This window comes from Nomascus leucogenys, chromosome 3, assembly GCF_006542625.1.
Source record: "Nomascus leucogenys isolate Asia chromosome 3, Asia_NLE_v1, whole genome shotgun sequence".
Lineage (NCBI taxonomy): Eukaryota > Metazoa > Chordata > Mammalia > Primates > Hylobatidae > Nomascus > Nomascus leucogenys.
Genome location: NC_044383.1, coordinates 122,972,433 through 122,998,649, shown reverse-complemented (window position 1 = coordinate 122,998,649; position 26,217 = coordinate 122,972,433). Strand labels below are relative to the sequence as shown.

At 42.5% G+C, this 26,217-nt stretch overlaps 1 protein-coding gene and 1 long non-coding RNA gene across 2 annotated transcripts in view; one reads left to right on the top strand and one right to left on the bottom strand.

The window, feature by feature from the left end:
- The first annotated feature begins 16,503 nt into the window (after positions 1-16,503).
- Positions 16,504-26,217, top strand: part of MAP3K5 (mitogen-activated protein kinase kinase kinase 5) — a 239,267-nt gene continuing 229,553 nt past the window's right edge. Inside the window, exon 1 of the mRNA XM_030809750.1 lies at positions 16,504-17,873. Within this exon, the coding sequence (XP_030665610.1) occupies positions 17,426-17,873 (448 nt within the window). The 5' untranslated portion in view covers positions 16,504-17,425. The remainder of the gene's footprint in view (positions 17,874-26,217) is intronic.
- On the bottom strand, positions 24,166-26,142 carry LOC105739600. Its single transcript, XR_001115547.2, has 2 exons — positions 25,915-26,142; positions 24,166-24,772 (listed from the first exon to the last, which is right to left on the bottom strand). It is a non-coding gene; the product is annotated as an uncharacterized LOC105739600 (long non-coding RNA).

Here is a 26,217-nt window from a genome sequence, read left to right as displayed (position 1 = left end):
AGCATTCAGGAAATGTTGAGTGAATGCAGCCTAACACAATGCCTAAATGATCAGTGTGTTTTTCGTAATACTACAAAAAGCAACCTGGAAACATTCTGGAGTTTATTGAAATGCTAAATAGGTGTTAATAAAATCTCAAAGTAAGCAAACATGAAGCAGCTGGGACCTGGGCAAAGAGTTGTATATAAAGAGTTATCCAATCTAAGCTAAAAATAGTGTGGTATCTCTGGGAGGGACAAAGGCTGGTTCCAGCTGGGGTAAACTATTTACAGTGACCTTGGACATACACACACACACAAATTGAGCTATTACCTGCTCCTTACCTAACCATACATGATTATAGCATTGTAAAATATTTCATCCCACCTGTGAAGCTTTCTAAAATATAAACTAAACATGTAAAAAATAAACCATACTCTTACAATAGATTTTGAGCATCTTGAAGTAATATCCAAGTCTAATTTGTTTAAGTCTCCAGTACCTTGAAGAATGTCCGATATATAGTAAACACTGCACAAATGTTTGACAACTTGAGCTGAACTGGAAAATTAAGGAAAAGGAACATGAAATGCTCCTTAGATTCTCCTTGTCCCCTGCCCTTGCTCCACACCCCTTCCTCCACCCATGCTTTACCAAGTGGAGTCCAAGTTTGCTAGGGGTATGGATAGAATTGGAGTTAAGAATTGCCTGGAAGGGCCGCGCATGGTGGCTTATGCCTGTAATCCCAATAATTTGGGAGGCGGCAGGCAGAACACTTGAGGTCAAGAGTTTGAGACCAGCCTGGCCAACATGGTGAAACCCTGTCTCTACTAAAAATACAAAAATTAGCCAGGCATGGTGGTGGGCACCTGTAATCCCAGCTACTCTGGAGAAGGCTGAGGCAGGAGAATCGCTTGAACCCTGGAGGCAGAGGTTGCAGTGAACTGAGATCACACCACTGCACTTCAGCCTGGGCGACAGAGCGAAACTCCGTCTCAAAAAAAAAAAAAAAGACTCTCTTTGTTGTCTTCCACCTGTTCTTGTCATTGTTTAGGAGTACTTGGTATTTCCCAACTGAGACAGAAACCATTTTTTATAAACATTCATTACACCTCAGAGTTGTGTAACTTCTAAACTTGGCCAACTCTGTGAAAGACCATTTAACTCTGTGGAAGGCCTAATAATGTAGGCGGACATGGCTAGATGTCAGGTTTCTGTAAGGATCTACAATTATATTTAGATTATTTTGTTTTATAACTGCTATGGTGACCTCACAAAGACTCTAACTGCAAATATTTACCAACCCACATCATTTTTAAAACTAGTTTATCTTTCCCATGGAGAGAGACCGGAAGTAAAATAATTGAAATATGTGGTCTTTCCACCCAGGTGAATCATTATCCTAGGTAAATCGACAGGTTGCTATGTTTAAGGTTGCATATGGTAGTTATGGGAAATAATTCCAAGAAAGGATGGATAATTTCATTGTTCCTTTTAGCTCTGCACAGCATTGTGCTGGGTACCTAGTTAGCCTTTAATCAACGTTTGCCAGAGGGTTAATGTAATCATCATCCAAGAACTTTAAGCACTATCTTCAAATATATGATGGATACTTGGACTGATGCACTTTAGAGACCCTTAAAGTTCCGAAAGTCTCTAATTATGGGCTAATTGTCTACCTTGCTCATTTTATATCATTCATCACTTATTATTTTAGTTATACTTTCTTGTTAAAAATTTTAGAATCTGTGGTAATGTAAAATGGTGCAGCTGATATGGGAAATAGGATAGCAATTGCTTAAAAAATTAAACATAGAATTACCATATAATCTCGCAATTCCACTTTTGGGTATATATCTAAAAGAAACTGAAATTTTAGTGGCCATAAATGGCCATAAATATTGTGATAAATATGCCTCAACTTACTGGGGGAATAAACACAAAATGCTTTTATTTTCCAGTTATTTCCACCAACTATTCCTTATCTAATCTTCTTCATGCTGGGTAGCAGGACTACTGGCAAAAACATAGTCTCTGTTATGTGATTACAACCTTGAGTAACCTTGAGTACTGTATCTCAGACAGGTCTCAATCAATTTAGAAAGTTTATTTTGCCAAGGTTAAGGATGTGCCTGTGACACAGCCTCAGAAGGTCCTGATGACATGTCCACAAGGTGGTTGGGGTACAGCTTGGTTTTATGCATTTGAGGGAGACATGAGACATCAATTAATACATGTAAGATTTACACTAGTTTGGTCCAGAATGGTGGGACACTCAGAGAGGGGGTGGCTTCCAGGTCATAGGTAGATTTAAATATTTTCTGATTAGTGATTGGTTGAGTCATTATCAACAGAAAGGAACGTCTGGGTTACTAATAAGGGGTTGTAGAGACCAAGGCTTTATCATGCAGATGAAGCCTGGAAATGTTTCTTTTTTTTTTAATTTTATAAAAAATTTATTCAGGATCCAAAGCAGTATGTAAATGTTTCTTATCGGATTTAAAGAGTCTGTTCTATCAGTAATTCCAAAAGGGAGGAGGGTATAATGAGGCGTGTCCAGCTCCCCATTCCCATCACGGCCTGAGCTTATTTTCCAGGCTAACTTTGGAATGCCCTTGCCTAGAGAAGGGGTCCATTCAGATGACTGGGGCTTAGAATTTTATTTTTGGCTTACAGTATTTACAAAGGATTACTAGTGTCACAAAGGCTGAGGATTCAGGAAAAGCTGATGGGAATAATGCTATGGAATTCATGCAAAAGCAGGTTATAGTAGGTCATTCCTTTCAGACCACAAGGAGTGATTATATACCTTGGCAGAGGCTATTGAGTCAGTCTGCCCAGCACCCCTGACTTCTCTGGAAGCTCACATCTTCTCCACCTAACCTTCACTACACAGCCCTGTGCTTAGGACTGAGCCTCTCCTAACACCCCTACCTAGATACCATGTTGTCCCAGGACTACACGTGATCCAAGCCACATTAGTCAGAGTTAGTCCCTGGGACTTTTCTAATTACCTTCTACTTTGTTGTTGTTGCTGTTGTTTGAGACATGGTCTTTGTCACCCAGGCTGGAGTGCAGTGGCACGATCGCAGCTGTCTGCAACCTCTGCCTCCCAGGTTCAAGCAATTCTCCTGACTCAGACTCCTGAGTAGCTGGGATTACAGGCACACACCACCACAGCCGGCTAATTTTTATATTTTTAATAGAGATGGGTTTTTGCCTTGTTGGCCAGGCTTGTCTTGAACTCCTGGCCTCATATGATCTACCTGCCTTGGCCTCCCAAAGTGCTAGGATTACATGTGTGAGCCACCATGCCCGGCCCTAATTATCTTGTACTTTGATGAGAAGCTAGCCTGAGAGAATATTCCAAAAATGATAGTTCTAGGATCACCAGAGTATGTACCTTATAAAAGTGCTGTACTACAGTGGAGGTTGTCCCATCTCTCTTAAATGGACTAAAGGCACCTCTCCAGGAGAGTTGAGATGTATTAAAATCCACCTCCTCTTAGTCTAAGCCATAGAATTTCAGAAATTGCAAATCAAAATAAGCCTAGACTACAAGGGTAAAGGAATTGGCTACATTTGAGAGAAAGAATCCCAGTAAATCAGAAGGCAGGAAGTAGATGCTAGATTTTAAATATTCATAAATGTTAAGACTTTGGTTTAGAGTATAAGATAATCTGTTTTACAGATAAAAGTTTCTGTACTTTCCAAAAGGAGCTGGGAGCACTGTGAATCACACAAACGTATTAGAAGCCTCTTGAATTGGAAATGGCATTCAGAGAACTCTGGGCACAAGAATGAGATTCGTATATTCCAAAGATGATGAAACTGAAATTAGATTGGTAAAATGCATGATACACAAGGAACTGGAAGTTGAATAGTTCACCTGAAATTATTTTTAATCCAAAAAGGGTAACTATAAATGTGTTCATATAAAGCTAAAAGTGGTATAAATTAAACTTTTAAAAACATGTATTTTTTTCGGAAATTAGTTGTAAGCTCAGAAAAAATGAAATATAACAGGCTACAAGAGAAGAATAAAAACTTCAAAAGGACTTCAAAGATAGAAAATAGGCAAGAAACTTCAAAGAAAGAAAGGAAAAAAATGGCAGTTTTAAATAATGTCTAACAGCAAAATCTCTGGTTTTTCCAAGATGGGGATTGAACCAACTGCTCCCCATCCTTTTCTAAGTAAAATAATGATTTATGAATATTAGTTTCCTTAAAAAATTCTAAATTTTGGTATTTTTATATTAAACACATTTTAAATATCTAAAGGGATAACATTCTACAATGAATCAGGGAGATTTAATTTTACCTTAATTTTAAAGGAATATAGTTTTATTATAGATTTTCTCAATAATGATAAGTACAGTTACTAAAGAATATAAAACTGGTAATTGAGGCATAGAATGGCTTGCTTGTTTGTTTGTTTTTTTCATTTTGATTTGTTTTAAGACAGTCTCAGGGCCGGGCACGGTGGCTCACGCCTGTAATCTCAGCACTTTGGGAGGCTGAGGCGGGTGGATCATGAGGTCAAGAGATCGAGACCATCTTGGCTAACATGGTGAAACCCTGTCTCTACTAAAAATGTAAAAAAAAAAAATTAGCCGGGCATGGTGGTGGGCGCCTGTAGTCCCAGCTACTCGGGAGGCTGAGGCAGGAGTATGGCAAGAACCCAGGAGGCGGAGCTTGCAGTGAGCCGAGATCGCGTCACTGCACTCCAGCCTGGGCAACAAAGCAAGACTCTGTCTCAGAAAAAAAAAAAAAAGATCACTTCAGTGATCCTCTCACCTCAGCCTCCCCAGTAGCTGGGACTACAGGCATGCCCAGCTAATGTTTGTATTTTTTGTAGAGACAGAGTTTCACCATGTTGCCCAGGCTGTTCTCGAACTTCTGGTCTCCAGCCATCTGCCTGCCTTGGCCTCCCAAAGTGCTGGGATTACAGGCCTGAGCCACTGTCCCCAACCTATTATTATTTTTAATTGACACATAATAATTGTATATATTTATGGGGCACCAATCAAGATAATGAACAAATCTATTATCCTCAAAAGTTTCTTCATGCCCCTTTGTCATCTCTCCTTCCTGTGCTCCCCTCCTCCTTCCCCAGGTAACCACTAATCTGCTTCATTATAAATTAATTTGCATTTTTAAAGAATTTTACAGGCCCATCACTGTGGTTCACACCTGTAATCGTATGGCTTTGGGAGGCCCAGGTGAGAGAATGCTTGACTCGAGGAGCTCAAGACCAACCTGGGCAAAAAAGTGAGACCCTGTCTCTACAAAAAATCAAAAGGTTAGTTAGCCAGGCATGGTGGCCCATGACTATGGTCCCAGCTACAATGAAAGGCTGAGGCAGGAGGATTCCTTGAGCCCAGGAGGTCCAGGCTACAGTGAGCTTTGATGGGGCCACTGCACTCCAGCCTGGTCAACAGACTGAGACCCTGTCTCAAAAAAAAAAAATAAAAAAACCCAAAAAACTTTCTTTCACCTTGTTTTCAGCTTCATTGTTTTTATGTGTATCTGCAGTCCATTATTTTTATTGTGTACTCCTTTTTGTTGTATGCATATACCACAATTTGTGCATTCAGTCACCTAATGGTGGACATTTGGGTTGTTTACAGGTTTTGCCTATGACAAAGCTTTGATAAACATTAATATTCAAATCTTTTTATGAATATATTCTTTCATTTATCTTGGCTAAATACACCAAAGTGATATGGTGAGTCACAATGAAGATGTGTGTTCAAGTTTTAAAGGAACTGTCAAACTATTTCCAAAGAGTTCTACCATTTTACATTCCCACCAGCAGTGTAAGAGAGTTTTAGTTCCTCCATATTCTCACTAACAGTTGATATGGCCAGTTGTCATACTTCATTGTGATTTTTATATATGTGTTTCCTTAATGACTACAGATATTTAGCATGTTTTCCTGTGCTTATTTGTCACTGGAGAAATATCTGTTAAAGCCTTTTGCTTGTTATTTGCTGGATTTTTTGTTTTCTTATTGTTGAGCTTTACAAATTACATATTCTTACAAGCCTTTTGTCAGATAGGTGATTTGCAAATATTTTCTTCCAGTTTGTGGTTTGTTTCTTCATTCTCTTAATACGGTTTTTCAAAGAGCAGAAGTTTTTAATTATAATGACATCCAGTTTATTGATTTGTTCAGTTATGGATCATGCTTTTGGTGTCTTATCTAAAAAATCTTTGCCTAATTCAAAGTTGCAAAGGTTTTCTGCTTTTTTTTTTTTTTTCAGATGGAGTCTCACTCTGCCTGTTACCCAGGCTGGAGTGCAATGGCATAATCTTGGCTCACTACAACCTCCACCCCCAGGGTTGAAGTGATTCTCCTGTCTCAGCCTCCTAAGTAGCTGGGATTACAGGCACCCGCCACCACGCCCAGTTAATTTTGTATTTTTAGTAGAGACAGGGTTTCACCCTGTTGACCAGACTGGTCTCGAACTCCTGACCTCAGGTGATCCACCCGCCTGGGTCTCCCAAAGCGCTGGGATTACAGGCATGAGCTGTGGCGCTCAGCCCTCTACTATGTTTTCTTCTAGAACTTTTCTGGTTTTAAGTTTTACATTTAGGACTATGATAATTTTGAATTAATTTTGTATAAGGTGAGAGGTATGGATCAAAGTCCATATTTTTGCACATAGATGATTGTTTTTGCATATGGATATCTATAGTAACCAGATATCTATACACAAACAGACTATCCTTTCTCTACTGAATTGCTTTTGAAACTTTCTTCAAAGTCAGCCATCCATATACATGTACTATATATCTATTTCTGGACTCCATTCTGTTTCATGTCTCTATTTATCTCCCAAGTAGCTGGGTATTGATGCCAATACCACACTGTGTTGATTACTACAGCTTTATAGTCTTAAAATAAGTAATGTTTGTCCTCCAACTTTATTTCTATTTTTCACAGTTGTTTCAACTATTCTACGTCCTTTCCATTTCAATATGAATTTTAGAATCAGATTTTTTATTGGAATTATGTCAAACATATAGTTCAAATTCAGGAGAACTGGCATCTTAACAATATTGGATATTTCCATTTATTTAGCTTCCTTCCTCCCTCTCTCTTTCTCTCTTTCTTTCTTCTCCTCCCTCCCTCCCTCCCTTCCTTCCTTCCTTCCTTTCCTTCCTTCCTTCTTTTCTGTCTTGCCCTTGCAGTGGCACACTCTCAGCTCACTGAAACCTCTTCCTCCCAGGTTCAAGCAGTTCTCATGTTTCAGCCTCCCAAGTAGCTGGGATTACAGGCACACACCACCAAACCCGGCTAAATTTTTGTATTTTTAGTAAAGACAGTGTTTCACCATGTTGACCAGGCTGGTCCTGAACTCCTGACCTCAAGTGATGTGACTGCCTCGGCCTCCCAAAGTGCTGGGATTACAGGTGCGAGCCACTGCATCTGGCCAACCAAGCCTTTCCATTTTTATACAATGTCTAGGAACTGCATATATTTTAATTTTGACTAAGTCCAATATATAACATTTTTATATATTTATATAACATTTATATATAAATTATATATTTATAATTTATTTTATTTTAGGTCATATCTAAGACATCTTTGCCTAACCCAAGTTCACAAAAGTTTTCTCCATTATTTTGTTCTATTAGGTTTGCAGCTTTTGCTTTAAATTTAGGCCCATGATCAATTTTTAGTTATTTTTGTGTATAGCATAAGTAAGGATTGAGGTTCATTTTTTTTTCTTTGTGGGTATCTGGTTATTCAAACACTGTTTTTGAAAAGACTGCCTTATCCCCATTGAATTACCGAGACACCCTTATTGAAAACAAATTGAACATATCTATGTGCCTATTTATGGACTCTATTCATATTCAGTCTTTTCATATTGTCAGGTTACCAGAGCTTTACAACAAGCAGTATAAGACCTCCTTTGAAAATTGTTTAGCTACACAAGTCCCTTTGCTTTTCATATGTTTATATATGTATTCATATCCTTTAAAAGTATATTTTAGATGTAGCTTATCAATTTCTACAAAAATAAGCCTGCACAAATTTTGCTTGACATTGTGTTGAACTTTTAGATCACATTTGGGATATCTAAATTGGGACTTATTAGTCCTAGTATTTTTTATTTTTGGTGATTTTTTAAGATGTTATACATACACAATCATGTCTACAAATAAAGGCAGTTTTAGTTTTTTAGTTCCAATATTTATTCATTTTATTACTCTTTCTTGCCTTATTGCACTAGCTAGGACTTTGATACAAAAAAAAATTTTTTTTCTTTGAAACTGGTTGTTGCTCTATCTGTCACCTGGTCTGGAATACAGAGACACCATCATAGCTCACTGCAACCTTGAACTTCTGGGCTCAAATGATCCCCCCACCTCAGCCTCCTGAGTAGACTGGATTACAGGCATGTGCCACCATGCTGTTTTTTTGTTTTTTTTTTTTTAAGAGATGGGGTCTGGCTATGCTTTCCAGGCTGGTCTCGAATCTGGCTTCAAGTGATCCTCTTGCCTCAGGCTCCCAATGTGTGAGGATCATAGGTGTGAGCCACCATGCCCTACCTAAAAGTTATTAATCAGGCTAATATACTATTAAATAAATATATTTGTCCTTGACAAATATACTTGCATAAAGGCTAGGAAGGTGAATTTTGAATTTACAATTGAACTTCTTGGAGTTCCACACCCAAGTGCGGTAGCATGGAGACAGTGACCTTTCTTGCCATCTTTAGCTCTACAAGATCTTATAGACATTTTTGGAGACATCCCAGCCTCAGCGGCCAAACTCTATCTATAGCCCTCACAGACAGGCTCTGAAAATGGGCTTGATGAGGCTTGAGCAGATAATCCTGGGTCTGGGGTCTCCAGAGGGCAAATTAGAAGAGGGGGATTTTTCTGTGGGTTCATACCACTGATTCTCTGAGAAAGGGACATGGCTGGGCCCTCTAAAACATAGGTCGCAAGGGAGGGGCCTCTCTTGTGCAAGCAGTACTGCAGGGCAAACTGAGTCACTCTTACCCTGTTGTACTTCCATCTGCAGGCCGCTCTCATAATGATTTACCATTGCTGTTTCTTTCCTTGGGGTTATTGACCTTCATAAGGCTTCTCTATTGGCCATGAGCTGATTCTCCTGGTGGACTCTTCTCTGAGTCTTCTACATATGCCCAGGCATGGCTTAATTTTCAAAGTAAACACTGTTTAGGCTCTCAATAAGAACACTCACCACATTAAAATAGATATTAATTAGACCAGGTGCAGTGGCTCACGCCTGTAATCCCAACACTTTGGGAGACCGAGGCAGGTGGATCACCTGAGGTCAGGAGTTCGAGATTAGCCTGACCAACATGGTGAAACCCTGTCTCTACTAAAATACAAAAATTAGCTGGGTGTGGTGGCACACACCTGTAATCCCAGCTACTCGGGAGGCTGAGGCAGGAGAATTGCTTGAATTGGGAGGTGGAGATTGCAGTGAGCTGAGGAGCTGAGATCGTGCCACTGCACTCCAGCCTGGGTGAAAGAGTGAGACTCCGTCTCAAAAATAAAAAATGAAATAAAAAGATGATTTGCATGAGACTATACAAATGTTCTTTTGTGGTCAGAATGTTAAAACATTTTTCATATGAAAATGTTGTCTTACATTCTTTCTGTTTTCATGGTTTTATTTTATTTTATTTAAACTTTTTATTATGAAATACTTCAGGCACATACAAGAGTAGAAAGACTAGTATAATGAACCTCTTCCATGTACCCACTATAAAAAATCATTAGTTCGGGGCCAATCTTCTTTCATCTGTATTCTCACGCATTCCTGTACCTCCTACCATATTATTTTTAAGCCAATCCCAGAAATCATTTTACCTCATTTGTAAGTATTTCTGTATGGAGTCTCTGAAATATGAAGACTCCCTTTTTAACATAAGCACAATATTATTATTATATCTTTACAAATTAACAATCTTTTAATCTCAACGTTGCCCTCTTCCACCACTGCAATTTATTTGTGCAAGAAAGTGAGCCATTTGTCTTACAGAGTTTCCCACAGTCTAGATTTTACTCATTGCATCTCCAGAGTATTTGACCCAGTTTTTATGACTTTAATATTTCCTGAAATTCACTGTTGAACCCAGGCCTTGGATTCTGGGGCTTTGACAGATTCATGTCCACTGTTTTTGGGATGACTACTTCATGATTGGTGGTGTGTTCTTTCATCAGGAGGCATGCAATAATCTGGTCATCTCTCTTTTAATGATATTAGTGACTATTAATGATTGATATGTAGGCTGGGTGCAGTGGCTTATGCCAGTAATCCCAGCACTGTGGGAGGCTGAGGCAGGAGGATTGCTTGAGCCCAGGAGTTCTAGACTAGCCTGGGCAACATGGTGAAATCCTGTCTCTACCAAAAATACAAAAATTAACTGGGTGTGGTAGCACATGTCTGTGTCCCAGCTACTAGGCTGAGGCAGGATGATTGCTTGAGCCCAGGAGACAGAGGTTGCAGTAAGCTGGGATGGAGCCACTGCACACTAGCTTGGGCAATAGAGCCAGAAGCTGTCTCAAAAAAAAAAAAAAAAGATTGATATCTGAATCCAAATTCATTAAGAGTTACAAAATGGTGACATTATAATGACATCAGGTTTTTGTATGCATTAGCTAGAATATTTCTGTAAAGAAAAAGTTCCCTTATTACTATTTGGTTGCCCAGTGGTATTTTCATTCTTTACATATTTCAATTCAGTATAAGAACTGGAATCTTAACTAAATACTTAAAATAGCACATTGGAGCTTCAAAGGATTTTCAGTGGAATCTAATTCAACACTGTGTTTTGTGGATGAAGAAGCAGGTCCAGAAAGGTTAAATTAGTTTTCTCATTTCTAAACGCTCATTAGTAGTTATCAGAGTCTCAACAGGAAACAGGTAGGATAATTTGAAGTTGGTTTATTTACAAAAAGACTAATTACAAAGGTGTGGAAGGGTATAAGGAGGCTTCAAGGAATTGTGCATGAGCTTGGGGCTAGCAACTTTATCATTTCTAGGTGCCAATAAACAACAAAGCAAGGGACAGTTATGAGACCCTGTAAGAAAGGGAGTCCCATAGGAGCTGTCACCTTGGGAAGAGCAATAACCTTCTGTTGAAGAACACAGCCAGCCTGTAGTGACTCATACAGAGTGAGTCCAGGAGAGAAATACCCAACTCCCAATGTCCTTCCTCCTGCAGATCCCTGCCTGGACTCCCCACTGACCAAATCCAACTGATAAACAGAAAGGAAGGGAGCCCATTGACTTAATTCATAGCCTCCCAAGACAGAGACTCTGGGGGATATAAATGGAGAGTGGATCTAGAGGGGAAAAGTCAGAAACAGATGGCAAAATTTTCAGCTCACATTCTTGTTCCGATTCCACCATTCTAGCGTGCATTCAAATATTTGCTTACATTTACAGATCTTATATTTGTAGAAATGATTCATGGCCCAAGATGATGTCATCTTCCTCTGGAGTAAATTTTGTTTCTCAAATGCAGGGAACTACCTTAATACAATTTTAGGGTTTGAGACTTCTTTCTGGGTTACTCAGATGTCTGGAAGCAGGATTGCTGTCCACGTATGGGCCATCTAACCTATAGTTCACTCTTACTTGTAGGGTATATCATCTTTAATTTTGTCCTCAAAATGTTATCAAGAATTCAGTTCAGATAAACACAGGCACAAAAATCCTCAACAAAATACCAGCAAACTGAATCTAGCCTCACGTCGAAAAGTTAATTCACCCTGATCAAATAGGCTTCATTCCTAAGATCCAAGGTTGGTTCAACATATGCAAATCAATAAATGTGACTCACCACATAGACAGATTTAAAAACAAAAACTAGATGAATATCTCAGTAGGTATGGGAAAAGCTGTTGATAAAATCCAACATCCCTTCATGATAAAAAAACCCTCAACAAACTAGGCATCAAAGGAACATACCTCAAAATAATAAGAGCCATTTATGACAAACCCACAGCTAACACATACTGAACAGGCAAAAGCTAAAGACATTCCCCTTAAGAACAGGAACAAGACAAGGATGCCCATCCTCAATATTCCACATAGTACTGGAGGTCCTAGCCACAGCAATCAGGCAAGAGAAAGAAATAAAAAGCATCCAAATAAGAAAAGGAGTCAGATTATCTCTCTTCCCTGAAGATAAGAATCTTTTTTTTTTTTTTTTGAGATAGAATCTCACTCTGTTAGCCAGGCTGGAGTGCAGTGGCACGATCTTGGCTCTCTGCAACCTCCATCTCAAGTAGCTGGGACTACAGACTACATGCTCAGCTAATTTGTTTTTCAGTATTTTTAGTAGAGATGGGGCTTCACTGTGTTGGCCAGGCTGGTCTCGAACTTCTGGCCTCAAGTGATCTACCCGCCTTGGCCTTCCAAGTCCTGGGATTACAGGCATGAGCCACTGCGCCTCATCCCCTGAAGATAAGATTCTATACCTAGACTCCACCAAATGGCTCCTAGAATTGATAAACAATGTCAGTATAGTTTCAGGATACAAAATCAATGTACAAAAATCAGTAGCATTTTCATATACCAATAATGTTCAAGCTGAGAGACAAGTCAAGAACACAGTTCCATTTATAATAGCCACACACACACACACAAAATCTAAGAATACATCTAATCAAGGAAGTGAAAGATCTCTACAAGGAGAATTACAAAACACTGTTGAAGGAAATCATAGATGACACAAACAAACGGAAAAACATTCCATGCTGATGGATTGGAAGAATCAATACTGTTTAAATGGCCACACTGCCCAAAGCAATCTACAGATTCAATGGTATTCCTAAGAAACTACCAAGATCATTTTCCACAGAATTAGAAAAACTATTCTACAATTCATATGGAACCAAAAAGGAGCCTGCAGAACAGCAGGAAAAAATAAAATAAAACCCCAAAAGAGCCTGAATAGCTAAAGCCAAAGCCAGAGGCATCATATTACCCAACTTCAAACTGTACTATAAGGAAACAGTAACCCAAACAGCATGGTACTGGTACAAAAACAGACACTCAGACCGATGGAATGGAACAGACAACCCAGAAATAAAGCTGTACACCTACAGCCATCTGATCTTCAACAAAGTCAACAAAAATAAGCAATGGGGAAGGACTCCCTATTCAATAAGTGGTGCTGGCTAGCCTTATGCAGAATAAAATTGGAGGACCCCTACCCATCACCATATATAAAAATTCACTCAAAATGGGTTAAAGATTTAAATGTAAGACCTCAAACCCTAGGAATCATAGAAGAAAACCTAGGAAATACCATTCTAGACATCGGCCTTGGGAAAGAATTTTGACTAAGTCCTGAAAAGCAACTTGCAGCAAAACGAAAAACTGACAAGTGGGACCTAATCTAAACAGCTTCTGCACAACCAAAGAAACTATGAACAGAGTGTGGTGTTATGATATATATTGGTTTTCATCTGTGGTTTCTGGCTTGTAACTCCCATAACCCTTGTTATAGTCTTTTGTTACGTTGAGTGTGTTAGGCCTCAGAGGCAGGCCTCTAATTTTTTCCTGCTCTCCTTTTACCTGCTAACAACCCCCTACCTTTCTGATTGTGAGTCTTAAGACCTTCCCAGGAGAGGGTCCCATTGGATACACATGGACATAAAGATGGGAACAGACACTGCGGACGGGAGGGAAGGAGGGAGCAAGGGTTGAAAAAACAACTGTTGGGTGCTATGTCTACTACCTGAGTAACAAGAACAATCGTGCCCTAAACTTGAGCATCATGCAATACATCCATGTAACCTGCACATGTACTCCCGAGTCCAAAATAAAACTTGAAATTACTTTAAAAAAAGCACTATTTTGCATAGCTCAGTGATTTTTAGGAACTCATGTGTGCCTTCACAGTGGAAGTGACTGTGCTCCTCCCAGAGTATTTTCTTCATATACTTCTTCAAATACCTCCTACACTTCAGAAACTTCTCCAGATTTTCTTCATACCCTTCAACCAAAACAACCTGCTGCAACAGCATGAATGTAGAAGCAGAAATGAGAATCCACTGTCATCTATTAAGCCAGACATTAAAAAGATTTGCGAAAATGCACAACGGTGTCACCATTCTTTTTGTTTTGTTTTGCAAAATACTGTTATTTTTCATTAAAAAAATTCACTTCAGCCTTTCAGCTGCCTAATTCAGATCCACGAAAATCCCACAGCCAAAGGGAACCCTGACTGTAGACTCACCCTCTGGATTCCCGTCCTTTCTTCCAGAATCTTGCCAGCTAGTTCCTCATTATCTCATAACCCTATGCTATGGAACATAAATTACCTAAACCGTGCCTTTTAGGTAGATGGAGAATCTCTGGACCAGCCAGAAGCAGCATTTCAGCATTGTATTGAGGTTTGGATGCCTAACATAAAAAACATATTTAAAGTTAATAAATCAAAAAAGCCAGCAAAGTAAAACAAAAAATAAAAATTATGTATGAAAATGGCTCTGAAAGGATCTGGAAGGAAAGCACAAAGTGAGAGGGTATAAAAAGTTACGGCTTTGGAAAATAGCTTGATATATAATCTCAGATTTTGTATTTCTACAGTAAAATGCCACTTGAGCATTTAGGCATTTTAGTTTTCCACACATGACCCTCATCAGTTTCCAGAGTTTATGGTTCTTGGTGAGGATAGCAGGGAGGATTATCTTACTCCTACAAGGTTTTGGAGGTTTGACAAGTTGTTGAAAATATTAAAAGGCACGTAACTATTAGTAGCTCACCAAAATTTTGTTTCAGTATAATCACTGATTCACTACCTATTTTTACTATTGATATTAATTCCAAAAGCTAGTGTGGGTCACATAGATTCCATTTTACATGAAGAACATAAAGTTTCCTACTAGAAATTTTATTCTATTATTTTATACATCTTTAGAAAAATCTAATGTCACATTGATTCATTGAGGATACAGTTGTGTAGCGGCTAGGTGTTTTTCCTCATGACTATTTCCTTCCTTCCTTTAATTATTATTTTTTTTTAAGATGGGGGTCTCACTATGTTGTCCAGGCTGATCTTGAACTCTTGGGCTCAAGCGATCCTCCCACCTTGGAGAAAATTAAAGAACTCTTTCCTTTAATTCTTTTTCTTTTCTTTTTTTTGAGATGAAGTCTCGCTCTGTCGCCCAGTCTAGAGTGCAGTGTCGCCATCTCGGCTCACTGCAACCTCCACCTCCCGGGTGCAAACAATTCTCCTGCCTCAGCCTCCCGAGTAGCTGGGATTACAGGCGGCCGCCACCACGTCCGGCTAATTTTTGCATTTTTAGTAGAGACAGGGGTTTCACATGTTGGCCAGGCTGGTCTCGAACTCCTGACCTCAAGTGATCTGCCCGCCTCGGCCTCCCAAAGTGTTGGGATTACAGGAGTGAGCCACTGCGCCCAGCCTTTCCTTTAATTCTTTACTATTCAACTATTTTATCCTTCCTTCTTACCCAGTTTGAAATGTAATTCATGGCTGGGCTCGGTGGTTCACGCCTGTAATCCCAGCACTTTGGGAGGCCGACGCGGGCTTATCACCTGAGGTCAGGAGTTCGAGACCAGCCTGACCAACATGGTGAACCCCCCCACCCCGTCTCCGCTAGAAATACAAAATTAGCCGGGCGTGGTGGCGCATGCCCGTAATCCCAGCTATTCGAAAGGCTGAGGCAGGGGAATCGCTTGAACCCGGGAGGCGGAGGTTGCAGGGAGTCGAAATCGCGCCATTGCACTCCAGCCCGGGCAAGAAGAGTGAAACTCCGTCTCAAAAAAAAAAAAAGTAATTTACATTTTCTTCTCCCTTTTTCATAGGACTCACTAGTCTCAGTTCCTGGAGATGGGAAGTACACAACCTGTTTCTTTACTCAGTTGTAACTTGCACTGGCTTTCCTAACAATTACAGCATTCTGGGGTTCTCTGGGAACGGACACGTCTGTTCTTTGCTCCCCAAATAAGCAGGTACTTTTTTTGATTGCTCTTAAACAATCTGGGTATTTCCCTCCCGGCCTCGCGTGATGCAGTTTAAAAAATAGAATAGGTCACGTTATTCCCCTGTTTCATCTTGTTGATAATTTGTGGAGTCGGGTATAGGCTCCATCTTCTATCTTAAGTAAGTATCTGGCGCTTGTGGGGGAATTAAGATCCTAAATGAGAATGCTAAGTCCTTCGGCAGTTGGCATCAATCAATTACTCATTACTGATAACGGAATGAGCCACCGGAAATTTTAAAGCACTGGAAAAGTACATGGGAGAACCTGATGAATTTAGCCAGCCACTTCTGGAGTGCCACAGTCGCCAATGAAGCACCCTCCAGTGTAGGCCCTGGCTCCAGGGCGCTATGCGCAACCTCCTGCCCCGCGCAACGTGGGTCTCCCGGAGCCTGTCCTGCCAGCGCCGCGCACGGTCCCAGTCCACCAGGCCGCCAAGGCCCGGAGGGGGGCGCTTTCGTCGCGGGGAACACTGGAAATGCTTCAGGGGCGGACTCCGAAGACCCAGTATTGGCTGGAGGGACTTTTTGCGCCACCCCGTAATGGCTTGCGCTCCAGGTCTTCTTAGGTGGGGGCCGGGTGGGTGAGGACTGGGACCCTATGCCACGCGCGGCACTCAGAGGAGGGCTGGGGTCCGAGGGCCGCAGCGCGGTCAGTTCCGTCCGGGCTCGAGCTTCCTAGCAGCTTCCTCCCTGGGGGCGGGCCCTGACCCTCGGTGCCGCGACTAGTGGGTGGCCAGAAGCTGGTGGTGGAGAGGGAGAGCGGCTGCAAGGAACGACGAGGCTGGCGCGGGGACCACGCGGCGGAGGCGATCGAAAGAGAAACGAGGCCAGGCAAGGAGGAGGAAATCCAGCCGATGAAGGCGAGCTGCCGCCGAGGAGGGAGGAGGGTCCTTTCGGCTGCCGCTGCTGCTGTTCCGGGACGCCGCCCGGGGAGCCAGCCAGCTCGTAAGGTGCGCGCCAGGTAGCTCCGCACCCAGGGGGCGCCCTTCCTGGCCCCTCCCAGAGCGGCCGGGACGGAAGGAGCTGCGCGGCGCGGCGCGGCGGGTGGCGAGGGCGGGCTGCACCCCGAGCGCGGCGCCCTTGAGCTGCACCGCGGCGCAGGTTTGCGAACCGACTTGTCAGCCGGCCAAGAAAAGGAAGCTCCGTCCCTTCCCGCTCACCCGGCTTCCCCACCCCTTGAACTCTAAACCCTGCAGAGGGCGAGCGGCGCGGCCACGGAGGCGCCGAGGAGGAGCGAGCCGCCGCCGGGCAGCGGCGTGCCCTCGGGGGAGAGGGCGCCGGAGAGGAGGCGGCGGCGCGGCGGCGAGGGTGCGGCGCGCGATGGCAGCTGCTTAGCCCGGCGGGCGCGGAGCAGCCCCGAGCTGTGGCTGGCCAGGCGGTGCGGCTGGGCGGGGGACGCCGCCGCCGTTGCTGCCCGGCCCGGAGAGATGAGCACGGAGGCGGGCGAGGGCATCACTTTCTCCGTGCCACCCTTCGCCCCCTCGGGCTTCTGCACCATCCCCGAGGGCGGCATCTGCAGGAGGGGAGGAGCGGCGGCGGTGGGCGAGGGCGAGGAGCACCAGCTGCCACCGCCGCCGCCGGGCAGCTTCTGGAACGTGGAGAGCGCCGCTGCCCCTGGCATCGGTTGTCCGGCGGCCACCTCCGCGAGCAGTGCCACCCGAGGCCGGGGCAGCTCTGTTGGCGGGGGCAGCCGACGGACCACGGTGGCATATGTGATCAACGAAGCGAGCCAGGGGCAACTGGTGGTGGCCGAGAGCGAGGCCCTGCAGAGCTTGCGGGAGGCGTGCGAGACAGTGGGCGCCACCCTGGAAACCCTGCATTTTGGGAAACTCGACTTTGGAGAAACCACCGTGCTGGACCGCTTTTACAATGCAGGTGCGTGTGTGACCCCTTTCCCATCCCGCGCGGTCGGGACCCGCGTTTAATCTGGCCGTCTTCGGGGCATTTCATTTTTCTGGGCGGGAAGCATTTACTTCTTGCCCCACTTTGGGGGCAGCGAGCGCCGCTGCGTGACTGCTCCTGTCGCTCGCCGCTCCGGAGAGAGCGTGTGTGCTTGTGCAAGAGTCTGTGTGTATTTGTGCGAGAGACCGATGGATCCACCCACCGCCCAGCGCTGGAGCCCTGGGTCCATGGGATCGACTTGAACTGTTCTCCAGCAGTGTGAGATATTTGCCCCAGTCAGTCCTTCTCCTTTCGGTGTCTCGGTTTCGTTTCTGTGAGGTTTGGTCCCTGTTTTCTTTCTGCATATACCTGTGACTGTTTTAGATGAGGTTCTCCTTTTCTCTGTGTAGTTTTGAGAGTACGGGAACGATGACGTACCTTGCACGCAGAGTGTAACTATATTAATTTGCATGCCATGTGATGATCTTCCCAACTCACCTTACCTTCAATAAGTTTTAGTAGCTTGAATTTCCTCTCACCAACCCAGACTTTGAAGTAATTACAGTGCTTCCAAAGGCAATAACATCACAACTTACACTGAACTTGTGTGGTATCTTTGTAAGGATTTTGGTGAAAGAACCAGGGCCTGTTTTTTATTACCCCATAAACCATGGTGGGCTAGAAAGTTTATAATTTAATATTGTCTAAAATATATGCTATCCTAATAATAAGATTAGTTTGGCCATTAAAGTGATTACTAGCATAATCCGTGAAAGAAATGTATCTTTTCAACCTATCTCAAATTTCAGAAAATGTTAAGGCAGTTCTAGTAACGGAAGCAATTAGCTGTTAGCAAATGTTAGGAATAATACCATGTTATGGAAATCGACCTTTAGTCCCCTGTACGTCCAGTGTTGAGAATATATACATATTTATGTTTACATTTGTGGGCAAAACTTGGTTTAATAGTGTCAAAACAATACACTTCTTGCATTTGTGATCACATAAAAGGCTTTATTTTCCAATCTTATTTTCAATTCTGATTCTCTTCAGTGTCTTCCAAACACCTGAAGTAGGCTTATGTCAGTTTTGGAATTCAGCCAAAGCTGAATATTTTAAGAACAACAAGAACTTCATGTTAAGGAAGCCAGACCAAATAAACTAGGACTTTCTGGTTCTGGTATTTTTAAAATAGTTTTGGTCTTCATAACTGAGCATGGCTGTAATATAACTTGATTCTTTGGGTAGCTTGCTATAAAAGTTACATCAACATAACTTTTCTAAAAATTGTAGCACTCTTATTTTTGGATTATAATTTGGAAGAAGCTTCAAAGAACTAAAAGATATGAGAGGAAAATACCCAACTGAACACTTGAGCCTATTTTTATTGCACTGATTGGGCGTTTTTTTCTAGGGCTCTGGAAAAAAAAATTTTTAACTCTAAGCTAATTTGAAAGAAACTTTCCTAACAACACTTGGTTTCTGTTATTCTCCAAATACTGTCTCTGGGAAAGGGAGAGAGAATGATTAGAAGGGAGCTGAAGTTTGAGTGTATTTCATTGAATCCTCCAAACAAGCCTGTGAAGGAAGTACTTACTTACCTTCTTAGGTGAGAAAACCCTGGGATCCCTAACTGACCCTAGGATTCATAGGGAGTAAGTGGCCAGTGCAGGATTCCACTTCAGGTGGCTGACCCTAAAAGGTTGTGCTTGGGCCAGGCATGGTGGCTCACGCCTGTAATCCCAGCACTTTGGGAGGCCAACGTGGGTGGATCACCTGAGGTCAGGAGTTCCAGGCCAGCCTCCTGGCCAACATGGTGAAACCCCGTCTCTACTAAAATGACAAAAATTAGCCAGTCATGGTGGTGCACACCTGTAGTCCTAGCTACTCAGGAGGCTGAGGCAGGATAATCACTTGAACCTGGGAGAACTGGCAGAGGTTGCAGTGAGCTGAGATTGTACCACTGCACTCCAGACTGGGTGACAGAATCAGACTCTGTCTCAAAAAAAAAAAAAAAGGTCGTGCTTGGCCCTTGCTTCCTCCATTTAGGTGGGCTGAGTTACTCTCAGAATCAAGGGAAGCTCCCTATCTTGGAATCATGTGAGTGAGCTGGCAAAGATCTTACCAGGCATTTAGGTGCATATGGAATAGTGGGGAGGGCATGCTCTCGGAAGCCTCTTGTTCCTGGGCCCGCTCTGTCCCTTCCTACTGCTTCTTTCAACCTAGACAGGTCTCAGTTTAACCCCTGTCTATCGGGGTGGCATGAACTCCCAGGATGAGTGCCCTTCTCATTCAGCATGAAAGCATGAAAATGTGACAGAATGAAGGTAGTGCATCAGTTTTATCCAAACCCTTTGTTTTTATTTTATTTTATTTTATTTTATTTGTTTTAGAGACAGGGTCTCACTCTGTTGCCCAGCCTGGAGTGCAGTGGCATGATCATGGTTCACTGCTGGCTCGAACTCCTGGGCTCTAGTGATCCTCCTGCCTCAGCCTCCCGAGTAGCTGGGACGACAGGCATGAGCCACCATGCCGGGCTAATTTTATTTTATTTTACTATGTTTTTTTGGTAGAGATGGGGTCTTGCTATGTTGCCCAGACTGGTCTCAAACCTGGCTTCAAGCAGTCCTCCCGCCTTGGCCTCCCAAAGTGTTGGGATTACAGGCGTGAGCCCTGTACCCAGCCTCCCTTTGTTTTTTCTAAACTAAGGGCCGTGGAGTTTTATGGTAGTAGAACTTATTTTCTTCTGACTTCTAAGAGAGCTTGTTCTTCCCCATTAGGGGTTGACAAACTTCTGTAGAGGTCCAGATACTAAATATTTTAGACTTTGCAGTTTTTAAAAAACTTTTATTTCAGAATCAGAGGGTATTTGTGCAGGTTTGTTTAAGAGTTATATTGTGTGATGCTAAGGTTTGGGGTATGAATGAAAAAAAATTTCATTGTACCCAATAGGTAGTTTTTCAGCCCCCTCTCTTTTCTCCTTCTAGTAGTCCCCACTGTCTGTTGTTCCCATCTTTAAGCATTTTTTTTTTCTTTTTTTTGAGACGGAGTCTCGCTCTGTTGCCCAGGCTGGAATGCAGTGGCGTGACCCTGGCTCCCCATAACCTCTGCCTCCCAGGTTCAAGCGATTCTCCTGCTTCAACCTCTCGAGTAGCTGGGACTACAGCCGCACGTCACCATGCCTGGCTAATTTTTGTATTTTTAGTAGAGACAGGGTTTCACCATGTTGGCCAGGCTGGCCTCGAACTCCTGACCTCACGATCTGCCTGCCTTGGCCTCACAAAGTGCTGAGATTACAGGCGTGAGCCACCACGCCCAGCCTCCCATCTTTAAGTTTACTTGTACCCAGTGTTTAGCTCCCACTTACAAGTGAGAACATGCAATATCTGGTTTTGGTGTCTTTTTGGTAGAATAATTTATTTTCCTTTGGGTATATACCCAGTAATGGGATTGCTGGGTTGAACAGTAGTTCAGCTCTTAGTTCTTTGAGAACTCTCCAAATTACTTTCCACAGTGGCAGGACTAATTTACATTCTCACCAACAGTGTGTACGTGTTCCCTTTTCTCTGCAGCCTCGCCAACATCTGTTATTTTTTGACTTTTTAACAAAAGCCATTCTGACTGGTGTGAGATGTTATCTCATTGTGGTTTTGATTTGCATTTCTCTGATGATTAGTGATGATGAACATTTTTTTGTATGTTTGTTGGCTGCTTGTATATCTTCTGAGAAGTGTCTGTTCATATCTTTCACCTACTTTTTAATGGGGTTATTTGTTTTTTTGCTTGTTGATTTGTAGCCCTTTCTTAAATGCGTAGTTTGTGAATATTTTCTCCCATTCTGAGGTTGTCTGTTTACTCTCTTAATAGTGTCTCTTGTTGTGCAGAAGCTCTTTAGTTTAATTAGGTCCCATTTGTCATTTTTGGTTTTGTTGCAATTGCTTTTGAGGACTTAGTCATAAATTCTTTCCCAAGGCTGATGCAGAATGGTATTTCCTGGGCTTTCTTCTAGGATTCTTATGGTTTGAGGTCTTACATTTAAATCTTAATCCATCTTGAATGAATTTTTGTATATGGTGATAGATAGGGGTCCAATTTTATTCTGCATATGGCTAGCCAGCACCATTTATTGAATAGGGAGTCCTTTCTCCATTACTTATTTTTGTCGACTTTGTTGAAGATCAGATGGTTTTAGGTGTGTGGTTTCATTTCTTGAGGTCTCTTTCACAACTTCTCAACTCTGCCCTGTTACTCAAGAGCAGCCATAAACAGGACCTAAACAAATGATCGTGACTATGTTCCAACCAAACTTTATTCATGGACACTGAAATTTGAACTTCATATACTTCACAAAGTATGATTTCTTTTTTATAACCATTTTAAAATGTAAAAACCATTCTTAGCTTGCAAGCCATACTCAAAAACAGGTGGCCCGCACAATTTGGCCCCTGTGCCATGCTGACCTTTGCTCTACACCCACGACCTGCACTTGAAAGTTGAATTTTTATGAGATGGTGGGAAGAACATGGTCCCTCATATGAGATCCGAGTTTTCATCCCAGCTCTGCTGTGAACCGTGTAATTGTGAGAACGGCCCTTCATTGCCTCCAGTGGTGTTTCTTTGCCTGTAAAATTGACCAGGTTAGAAGTGAAGGGGGAATTGAACACAATTTTTAGGATTCCCTTATTTAATCCTATGAATTTACAAAGGCAAGGCAGCATGGGATACAGGCACAAAGCATTAGAACAGCATTTTCAAGGTTTGGCTTCGGGTCCTGATTCTTTTCTAACTTGGAGCAAGTCATTTAAAGCCTCAGAAAAGAGTGGAGTGTTGGAATAATTGGTATCTGAGATTCCCTCCAGCTCTCAAATTCTGTACTTTAAAATGACATTAAGATAAATGAATCATTTCAGCTCGTAGAGATTAAATGAACTGCTTGTATATATCATATTCCTGCCCCTGAAGAGCTCAGAGTTGGTGGGGAGGGCAGACCAATGCCTTTGCCGTAGCAGTGCCTCTGTGCCAGGATGCCCCGGGCTCCCAGGAAACAGCTTCAAAAATCAGATCGAGAGTGCAGTGGGTTCAAGGGTAGCTTCTTACGCTTGTTTTTTGTTTGCTTTTTTCCTTTTTGTGGAGAATGGGGTCTTGCTATATTGCCCAGGCAGGTCTCAATTTCCTGGGCTCAAGCTATCCTCCTGCCTCTGCCTCCCTAAGAGCTGGGATTACAGGCATAAGCCACCACACCTGGCAAGGGGTAGCTTCTTAAAGAAGGTGACACCTGAAGTGAAATGGCAGGGTAAGCAAGGAGAGCCTAATGAAGGTCTCAACGTTTACATGGGAAACAGTGATGTTCTAATAGCTCAACCTAATGGAGTAAGAACTTAGTCCCAGCTACTCGGGAGGCTGAGGTGGGAGGATCCCTTGAGCTTGGGAGGCTGAGGCTGCGGTGAGCTGAGATCGTGCTACTGCAGTCCAGCCTGGGTGACAGAATGAGACCCTGTTTCAAAAAAAAAAAAAAAGAGGAAGAACTTAAAGTTTGGTAACATTTTTAATAAACTTTCCCAATCTTTGTGTACTGGTGTCTTGAAAAAGAATAGGTTGCAAGTTAAAGGTTTTCACTGATTTTTTCTCGATCTGATTACTATTTAACTATATTTTAATTTCTTCTTTGGCTACACTTGTCAATTGCTTTTTCATTTTCTTTCTGAGGTGAAACTAATGCTCTGTTAATGCTTTTATGAAAATTCATCTTATTTACATACACAAGAGACTGTCACTCAGAGACAGCAAAGCCAAGCTGACAATACCCCTTCTTTGCCCTCTGCATTGTAGGCAGAAAATTCCATAAAAGCTAAGAGATGTCAATACTATCGTGTTGCCCTGTGTAGGTGGACAGATCCCAAATGGGAAGCTTTCCAAAATTTTATTTTTTGAGATGGAGTTTTGCTCTTGTCGCCCAGGCTGGAGTGCAGTGGCTTGATCTCGGCTCACTGCAACCTCTGCTTCCTGGGTTCAAGTGATTCTCCTGCCTCAGCCTCCTGAGTAGCTGGGATTACAGTCATGTGCCACCACATCCAGCTAATTTTTTTGTATTATTAGTAGAGACAGGGTTTCACCTTGTTGGCCAGACTGGTCTCGAACTCCTGACCTCAGGAGTGATCCGCCTGCCTTGGCCTCCCAAAGTGCTGGGATTACAGGCGTGAGCCACCGTGCCCAGCCCTAAATTTTTTTTAAAAGACATCAATTCTGTTATTCTCTCGTTTTGCTTATGAAAACACTGAACCGTGAAGAGGTTATATTCATTCATTCAGGTTAAATGTTTGAAGGTTCTTGCTTGGAGCACACTTTTCTTAGAACCAGTATTGCACATGGTGGTCAGATTCTGGGACTAGCCTGTAAGAAGCCTGGTTAACACAGTTTATGGAACCATTCACCATTTTAAACATTTGGGAAAATTCTGTTTCTGAAACCTAAAACCGGGACTTTTCCTGTATTAGAGCAGTGACTTTTGCTTTCATCCAGCTCTGAGTAGCATTTTGGCCAGATGTAGGAGAAGCATCAACTTGGAGTGGTGAAGGTGGTGGGGCTATGATGAGGAAGGGGACAAAGGGAAAATCAGGTGGCTGCAGGGAGAACTGGGATGCTGTGTGAAGGAGGAGGCAGTGCCAGCAGGAGATCCAGCAACACTTTCACTTCCTTTAGCCTTCTTCACCTTCTACTTCCTGCCGATGTAAGACCGAGGGATGCTGCTGTGCTCAAGGCTACCTCACTCCCTCAGTGGACACAGGGTTAGCTTGGCTGCCTGCTTCCCATTTCCTTGCCACCAGCCTTCACATCCACCCGGGCCTTTCAGCCTGTCTCACTGCAGATTGCAATCTCTTACTCAGCCTTTCACCCTGTAGCAATCATAGGTAACAGGAAGGAAGCACATGCTAGTTAAAATTGTAAGAACTTAGCTTCTCTATTCTCATCCATGGTATGTTCCCACTTTACTTGAGCTTGTGACAAAAGTCACCCATGTGTTAATATGCCATCTCGCTGGAGAGGCATCTGACCTTGCCAGGCTTTGGCTCCAACTTGCTTCCAGCAAAGCTACTTAGGAATTCTAATCTTATTTGGTAAAACAATAAAACAAAACAGAACATAACCTTGTATCCCATCTATCCCAGATGGAGAAGTTCTTGAAGATTTTCCAGCCCACTTCTGCATTTCTACTTTCAACATACCTTCCAAGTATATCGTCTCATATATTTTGAAGGAGAGGGTAAAGCCTGTATGTCCTAAATAGTGGTTCCCACGAACCAGTTAAAAAAATGTGGAGGACTGACATGTGTTTGCCAACATTTAAATTTTTCCAAGTAAGAGTATTATAAGTAGAGAAAGTGAGGAAAATAGAGAGAGAGAGAGGCAGAGAGAGAAGAAAATCAACAACCAGCCACCTTTTGCCATGATTTCTTCAAAAGGAAAGTTTTATGTTAAAAGAAATTAGGGGAGGACATAACCTTAGAATGAAGGGCAGATCTTTGCATACAGAAAATGTATGGAAAAACTCATGACTTATTATTTATTTTTCCCATTTCTCCATGGATGAGTGAAAACTTTATCACACCAGTCAACAGAGTTGTGTTTGAGAGCCTCTGATTGGAGCTGCCCTGCAGCCCCTTCCCACCTTTCAGCCACTGCTTCACATGAGAAACGAACCTTAGTAAAATTATCAAAAGAGCAAATGTAGGTAAACTCATAAGGGAAAACTCTGGTTAGGAAAGGATTTAAAAAAAAAAATCCCAGTGGTGTCCAACACATGGTTTTTCTCTGAGCTGTTCACGTTCCCTGGCACACCATTGCAGCAGCTGCCACCCACCCCACACAAACCGACAGCACTGCTGCTTCTTGCTTTCTTGGATAATGGGTCAATTAAGGCAAAACTATAATTTTTTTGAAAAGAACTTAACTAGAAAATCGGACGGAAAAAAGCAAAATCAAAAAGAAAACTCCAGAGCACAAAAATAGATTAGTTTTTAGAGTACCAATTTCTTACCCCACATTATCAACTGCATGTTGTCATGACCGGCTCTGCTTCCTGGGCTGCCAGGATCCTGGTTTCTTTCCTTAATTTGGTCACCTTTTGTCTACTTGAGACATTATCAGTTGGTAGTTTGAGCTGGTTCCATCTTTAGGTGAAGCCTGTGCATTATATAAGCACATAACACAGGCTTGTCTCACCAGTGGCCTTGGCTGGAGCCAGTCTTTTGGGAGTTCTCTGTTTATAGGGCAGTTCCCCTCTAGTGGTATAAGAACTGTGCCCTGCTTCCTGTTTCAGAGGTCTGGTTAGAGGCCCATT